This window comes from Manihot esculenta, chloroplast (genome assembly GCF_001659605.2).
Source record: "Manihot esculenta chloroplast, complete genome".
Lineage (NCBI taxonomy): Eukaryota > Viridiplantae > Streptophyta > Magnoliopsida > Malpighiales > Euphorbiaceae > Manihot > Manihot esculenta.
The window spans coordinates 27,501-35,000 of record NC_010433.1 but is presented as its reverse complement, the minus strand read 5'-3'; the positions used below and the strand labels follow the sequence as shown (position 1 = coordinate 35,000).

Below are 7,500 nucleotides of genomic sequence, written 5' to 3'. Positions count from 1 at the left end.
GTTGATCCTCAGACTTACTTCTCTCATTCTATCAAACTAATCTTATTCTTGCATCTTGTTCATGAGATTTCTAAAAATCAATATTTTTATGTATTCTTCTAATTTCTATGTGCATTAAACTGCTATAGTATCCTATATTTTATTATTTTATACTTTGTTTTTTCTCGCCATCTTTCTTATATTTTATTTCCCTTTTGCCTTTTTTTGTTATATTTATTTTTCCTTCAGATAAAAAAACCAAAATATTTCGCAGGTCAAAGCAAGAAAGACACTTCGAATATTTTTTATATTTACTTTATATCTTCAGAAAAGAAGAAAGAGAATTTTCCTATTATTAAATTCAATACACTATTCAATAAATAGAAAACTTTAAATGAAAGTATTTGAAAATGAAAGTATTTTTCTCACACTTATTCTACATTACATTATCGGAAAAAAATATTGTATGCATCGATATGAAAATATTTAGTACATAAAGCCATGATCTGATAGATATATCAATCTTATTATATATAAATTTATATATAAATCTCATATAGGTATATATATATCAATATAAATTGATAAATTGATTTTGTGTTCTGGAATCAAAGAAAGATATTTTAAAAGAAAGATATTTTAAAAGTCTCTTCTATGTCTTATGTTATGACTTCGAATAAACTTTTCTATGGAGGAAGGGAACAGTGATTTTTTCCTATAGAATAACTAGGAGCAAGAAGCTTTAATCAGAAATATCGACAGATTTTTTCGGAGTCCAAAGAAAAAGGAATATGAAAATAAAAGAAAAAGCAAAACTACTGTTTCAATTTCATCTATATCGTATATCGAATTTTAATATCAGAATAGTAGATATAGTCATGATGCAATAGGTTAGGTCCACTTACTTTTTCTTTTATTGATTTCTAATCTAATTTTTAGAATTGATTTGATTGGAATAATGGAAAATAATAAAATTTGGCGATTTAAGAGCCAATTTATCATTATTCATTATAATATACTAAATCATTATAATATACTAAATATAATATACTAAATGTTCAACTTTATAACTATATTTATAACTAGTAACTAGAATTAAATGTTTATAGTTATAGTTTATAGTTATAATTAATATTAATTTTATATAGTATTAATGTGGTATAAATCATTATAATGTTAATTTTTAAAAATTTCTAATTTTATTTTAGAATTAATTATAGAGTTTCTTACTTTTTTTATTACAAATATCAAAAATATTTCTATTCCCTCTTCAAATAAGAATACTACTGCAAATAAGAATACTACTGCTGGGTTTTATGAAAAAAGGCCAAAGCCCCTTATCGGATTTGAACCGATGACTTACGCCTTACCATGGCGTTACTCTACCACTGAGTTAAAAGGGCCACTTTGATTCAATTCCTGAATGAGCCGCTATGCGGATAAGATAGATCTATGGAAATAGATTAGAAATAAAATTTTTATTTTATAAAGTAAATGGATATATTGTAAATAAATTATATAAATATATTTATATACTAAATTTATATAATATTATATATTAATTTATATTAATTAAAATATTATATAATTATACTAAGTATATTATAAATTAATATATAATATATAAGTATATTATACTAAATATAGGGTATAGGGAGTAGACTCATAGTAGTTCATTCAATTCATAAGTGAGAGATTTGATTTGATTTACCTAGTGAGTAAAGGCTAAACTAGTGAATAGGTAAAAAGTGGTTTATTGATATTGAATTTGATAAATATCAATGTAATGAATTTTTCAAGGCCAAACCAAAACCTAATTGAATTGACCACCATCAGAACGAAATACATTTGATTAATACATGTATTTAGTAATTCAACATAGATCCAAGATATTTCATCGAATCACTGATGAAAAGAGTTTTTTTGTCCCCCGAACCAAATTCTTAAAAAAAAATTAATAAATTATAAAAAAAAATTCTAAATAATTTAATATAATGGCAATTAGAATGAATCTTTCATGAATATAAGAATAAAAAAAAAATGCTATGGAATCATGAAAGACAGAAAGATTCTTCGAATCTAGTCATACCATTTCGTTATATTGACAATTTCAAAAAACTGTTCATACTATGCTCATAGTATGCTGGCGGTCGGGCAAACGCGCCCCCATCGTCTAGTGGTTCAGGACATCTCTCTTTCAAGGAGGCAGCGGGGATTCGACTTCCCCTGGGGGTAGGGTATTACGAAAGGAAGTTGATCGTGGATTATTAATAAGTCTGGAATTGATTCTTCCTGGGTCGATGCCCGAGCGGTTAATGGGGACGGACTGTAAATTCGTTGGCAATATGTCTACGCTGGTTCAAATCCAGCTCGGCCCAATAATTCACTGATCCGCCATGAAATGATATAACCCCTTTGTTCTCTCGAAATGCCTGATACGGAAAAAAATTCAAAATTTGTGATATATCTCTACCTGTTCTTTATTTGATTTGCTTTCTTTTTTTTTCTCACAAATTATGATCTTGCTAATGATCTAGATTCAGATCAGGATTTGTAAGTATAAAGTCTAAGAAAAAGAATAATTGAAAGAAAAAAAGAGTCTTTTTTCATTGAAAGATTTTTTTATTATCAATCGACTTTGATTTGAAATAACGAAAAGATGACTAGTAACCCCTGTCCCTTTTATCACTTTTTCTCACTAAAGTGAATATCCATGTGGATATCAGTATACCACTCCCGTTTCTGTTACAACGCGACAATTCCAATATAAAATCTAATATAGTATAAAGGTTTGAATGAAATCATAAGAATATGTATGCTGTACACTTTATTGCATTTCCCCGGGATTGTAGTTCAATTGGTCAGAGCACCGCCCTGTCAAGGCGGAAGCTGCGGGTTCGAGCCCCGTCAGTCCCGACGGATCAAAATCCAATAATCTAATAAAAAAATACATCAATTCATCTCTCCCCTTTCGGCGAAGGGGGCAAATAGCACAATTTCATTCCCAAGGGGATCCTTATTATTCTTAATTTTATTCTTATTTATATTTATTTTTTTTTTTCGTTTTTCATTTCTCATCAAAGTCAATACAAATATGGAAATTTTCATTTTTTCAACTAGTACTGATTGATAGAGACATATGTGGATTAGTATAATTTTTGGTAGCGTCATATTCAAGATTCCAAAAGATACTATACTGAGTTTGGATTTTTCGATTACTCCCGACCGAAATCGAATCAAGTACCGTATCTTTTCCGGTAGCACGTACACAAATGGAATTTTTATTTGTACGATACAAAAGTAATTTAATTGCTTTGATAGAATCCTTTTCTTTTAATCCGAAAAGTCTCTTTTTTTTGGTTCCAATTTTGTGTAATCTCAATTACAAATTTGAATTTGAAACAATCTATCTCATTCAAATTGCGCATTGAAGTTTTAATATATTCTATGCATTTCATTACCAAAGAAGGGGGATATTAATAAAATAAAGATCAAATAAAAATAAGGATCCCACTTCTATTAGAGAGGGAATGAATAATTTTTTTTTAAGGATTTTTGCTGAAAAAAAACAAATCCTAAAAAATGAATTTGGTAAAATATTCGATTTGTTTATACTATATTCTATATTGGGACTTGATCACATTTTTTTGTTTTCCAATAAGATTAGATCATTAAAAAAGGAATTTATAACTTAACGCCCCCTTCCCCGTTTTGCTCCTATTGTTTGTTTTGGTTTGGTTGTAACCAATGTAAGTGTAAAGGTGGGTCTTCGTCAGATGATTGTACAAAGAAGGCGAAATTTTGATTTTTATAGAAAAGAAAGAATATGATAAATAAAAATAAAGTAAAGTAAAGAAATTATCAATTGAATCAAGAATCCATTTTTTGAATTCGGTATGGATAAAAGATCTTTCTATGTTATACTATTCAATTCTCGACGATGAATCGATTTGATAGCTCAGATATTGTTATTCATGATATTGATCAGACTCGATATCATCGAGATGGAATTTATCCCATTGAATTTAGAGGCGAAAGATTTATTATCTCTATGGGATTAAATCCCGAGTTATTGCGAAGTAAAGAAAAACGAAACGATGAGATTATGGAAGTAAATATTCTTGCATTTATTGCTACTGCACTGTTCATTCTAGTTCCTACTGCTTTTTTACTTATAATATACGTAAAAACAGTTAGTCAAGGTGATTAATTTGAATGAAACTTGACTTCTTAGTTCTTATCAATATCAATGATTGAAGAAAAAAAATGAAAAGTTTTTTTCTTCAATCATTGAAAAGGATTCCTATTTTGCGTTTTAGATGAAAGGAAGGGACTAGAATTAGCAGTATTCTATGAGATCCGATAGTATGATAGAAAGAAATCTATCATACTATCCTTATTTGTTATTCTAGTGTATAAAGTTTTTACTGTATAAAGATATAGGCTTAATATAAATATAGATTAATCTATAATATCATCTTATATTTATATATCTAGTATTTATATATCTAGATATTAATTATCTATGTAATGTATATAACGTCCCAATTCTATTTCTTCATCTATTTGAATTCTATTTCTTCATCTATTTGATTTGTGTTGATTCCAATTAATCTAAAAGAGTCGAAAGGCAACTCTTACTCGTACTTTTACGATTCTAATTCCTAGATTTCTTATTATTTTCAATATGAATCCCGGCATTTACCGAAAGACTAAAATCAATCAAAAGGAATAAATCGGAACAAATATTAATAAAAGAAAATCAAGAAATCTTTTTTTTTTTTTATTTTTAACATTTCGAATAAGTAATTGATTGAGCAGTTGACAGATCATCCAAGGAAAGGAGTTCTATAAAAACTTTTTTCAGATTTCAACAAAAAGGATTAGTAAACTAGCAAACCCTGCCGATTTTTAACCTTTGAATCATGATATGAAATAAGTCAAGTCAATAAGGTATAGCATAAATCCAATTTATAAAATAATAAAACAAATACTAAACTAAGCACGAAGCAAGAAAATATCTTAGTATGCGTAGTATCTCATTGGAGAATCACTATGTCTATCTTATTTCTCATAGAAAATTCACTTAATTTAATCATTTTTAATATTTAATATTGTTTTCTCTTTGAATTTGAACAGGAAAAAGGCAAACAAATAAAAAAAAGGGAGGGGGTTCGCTCTTCTTCATTGTTCATATTTCTCAAAATAGAAAATTTAGGAATAATTTTGTTGGAATAAATTTCCTATCATTTGTATTCCTTTTACTTTCGAAATATGAACACGAGAATCATTGAAATATTTGTTTGATTATGATTAAAAGGGTATTATTCATATATTATTCTATTCATAGAATATATTACTTCACTCGAATCCAATAGAATTTTGGATTGAAGATATTTTTAATTCAATTTCTAAATTTGTAAGAATTTAGAAATTGAATTAAATAGAATTAAATAATTAAATTAAATTTAAACATAAACAGTTAAATTCAAAAATCTTTGCAAAATGATCTATAAAACAGTTGATACAGTTTGATTTCTCAACTCAATTAGTAGTACCCTAGAGTCCACTTCTTCCCCATACTACGAGTGAAAGGGAAAATGTAAAGACTACCATTAAAGCAGCCCAAGCGAGACTTACTATATCCATGTGAATTATGTCCTCTATCTCTATGAATATGAAGGAATTTTTCCATTATTGTTCACTAATAATAGTAGAATCGCTGGCGCAGAGTCAAAAAAAAAGATTCTGTTCAATATATTGATGAAACAATCCAAAAAATCCAATTAATTCTAAGAAGTTCTTATATGATTGCTAATAGAATCGAAAAACTTTTAGTACAAACAAAATAGGCAGCAAGACCCTTGGAAGTATCAAGAAAGTGTTACTAAAATGTAAGAAAAAAAATAGATATGTATAAGTAAAAGCCAATTATCTATTCAATCACTATTTGACTGATTGAATTCCTGAGTACTCAGGAATTCTCATGAGTTTGTATACAAAAGACCTTTCACCCTTTCAACAACTACTAATTAGATTCCCTGCCCCGCTATCCAATCTAATTCAAGACTCAGTCAGTAAACACTGCATTAGTGGTGGAAGGACTATTATATCAAGATTTACCGATTCCCTTTCATCACTATAAACTTTCCCCGAATCCTAGATGCAAGAATTTACAGCACTTTAGAGAACAGAATTTTCCGATGTTTAGAATCAAGGAAGTATCAAGATGTCCTTTCCTTCGCGTGCTCCTGTTGGGGGAAAGTTCGACAAGTTATATCAGCAAAAGGGAATAAAGCATTTTGCGCCTTTTGTTGATCAGGCGACACCCGGATTTGAACTGGGGAAAAAGGATTTGCAGTCCCCCGCCTTACCGCTCGGCCATGCCGCCAAGGCAACACAAAATAGACGAAAATATCCCCCCTCTTTTTTTTTTTCTTTTTAAGGACAAATTGGAACCATTAACTATTTGACTGTGAATTCATGAACGATTCTTGTATTTGAATCTAAAATAGTATTTCCCTAATCCTAATGATATAAGAAAATTGATACGTAACCCATCAGTATTGATTCCTTTCAATAAAAAAAATTCTTCTCAATTTCAATTATAACAACAATTATGAGTATATGTAAACCCTAGAACAGAAAATTTTACACAGATATATAATCTGATATCTTATCTGTCTATGATTCCTATAGGAAAATTTCTATTCAATCAAAAATTGAATAGAAATTTTGATAGAGCATGACATGCGCTGTCAAAAATAGAACTGCAGTAAAAGAAGAGGCGTATAACTATAAATAATTATAGTTATGTCTGCGTATGTTTAATAAACCTTCTTATGCACTTCAATCGTATTATATGAACTCGATTAAAAAAATAGATAAAAATATATTTCTTCTATGTTTTTTTTGAACTAAACAATGAAATCCACTTTATATTGTTTCTGATTATTGGTTCTTTATCTCATCGAAAGATTAAATACCGAATCCATTTATTTTACCGGTATTCAATCGTATTGGAATATCATAATAATGGTAGAAATTGAATCACTTTTTGCTATTCTATACAAAATTTTATGTGATTCTGTAAACAGAATATAAATTCCATCATTGCTAGACCGATCTAATCCATATAATTGAATGAAGAACGATCCAATAATGGGATTTTTTTTTAATAAACGGGAAAAAAAATGCTCGGGGATGGAAATGAGGGAATGTCTACAATACCTGGATTTAATCAGATACAATTTGAAGGATTTTGTAGATTCATTGATCAGGGCTTAACAGAAGAACTTTATAAGTTTCCAAAAATTGAAGATACAGATCAAGAAATTGAATTTCAATTATTTGTGGAAACATATCAATTAGTAGAACCCTTGATAAAAGAAAAAGATGCTGTATATGAATCACTTACATATTCTTCTGAATTATATGTATCCGCAGGATTAATTTGGAAAACCAGTAGGGATATGCAAGAACAAACAATTTTTATTGGAAACATTCCTCTAATGAATTCCC

The 7,500-nt window shown here is 28.5% G+C and overlaps 3 protein-coding genes and 5 non-coding genes across 8 annotated transcripts in view; 5 read left to right on the top strand and 3 right to left on the bottom strand. All coding sequences in view use genetic code 11, as the record gives it.

Moving 5' to 3' along the window:
- Positions 1–1,310: 1,310 nt before the first annotated feature.
- trnT-GGU lies at positions 1,311–1,382 on the bottom strand. The gene has a single exon. It is a non-coding gene; the product is annotated as a tRNA-Thr (tRNA).
- Positions 1,383–2,141: 759 nt separating this feature from the next.
- Positions 2,142–2,214, top strand: trnE-UUC. Its single transcript has one exon. It is a non-coding gene; the product is annotated as a tRNA-Glu (tRNA).
- Positions 2,215–2,273: 59 nt separating this feature from the next.
- On the top strand, positions 2,274–2,357 carry trnY-GUA. Its single transcript has one exon. It is a non-coding gene; the product is annotated as a tRNA-Tyr (tRNA).
- A 464-nt stretch (positions 2,358–2,821) lies between these two features.
- On the top strand, positions 2,822–2,895 carry trnD-GUC. The gene has a single exon. It is a non-coding gene; the product is annotated as a tRNA-Asp (tRNA).
- Positions 2,896–4,084: 1,189 nt separating this feature from the next.
- On the top strand, positions 4,085–4,189 carry psbM (photosystem II protein M). Its single transcript has one exon. It carries the CDS (start codon positions 4,085–4,087, stop codon positions 4,187–4,189), a length of 105 nt encoding a protein of 34 aa, YP_001718431.1.
- Positions 4,190–5,538: 1,349 nt separating this feature from the next.
- Positions 5,539–5,628, bottom strand: petN (cytochrome b6/f complex subunit VIII). Its single transcript has one exon. It carries the CDS (start codon positions 5,626–5,628, stop codon positions 5,539–5,541), a length of 90 nt encoding a protein of 29 aa, YP_001718430.1.
- Positions 5,629–6,289: 661 nt separating this feature from the next.
- trnC-GCA lies at positions 6,290–6,370 on the bottom strand. The gene has a single exon. It is a non-coding gene; the product is annotated as a tRNA-Cys (tRNA).
- An 802-nt stretch (positions 6,371–7,172) lies between these two features.
- Positions 7,173–7,500, top strand: part of rpoB (RNA polymerase beta subunit) — a 3,213-nt gene continuing 2,885 nt past the window's right edge. The window contains exon 1 of the mRNA in view: positions 7,173–7,500. This exon is cut by the window's right edge and continues 2,885 nt beyond it. Within this exon, the coding sequence (YP_001718429.1) occupies positions 7,173–7,500 (328 nt within the window).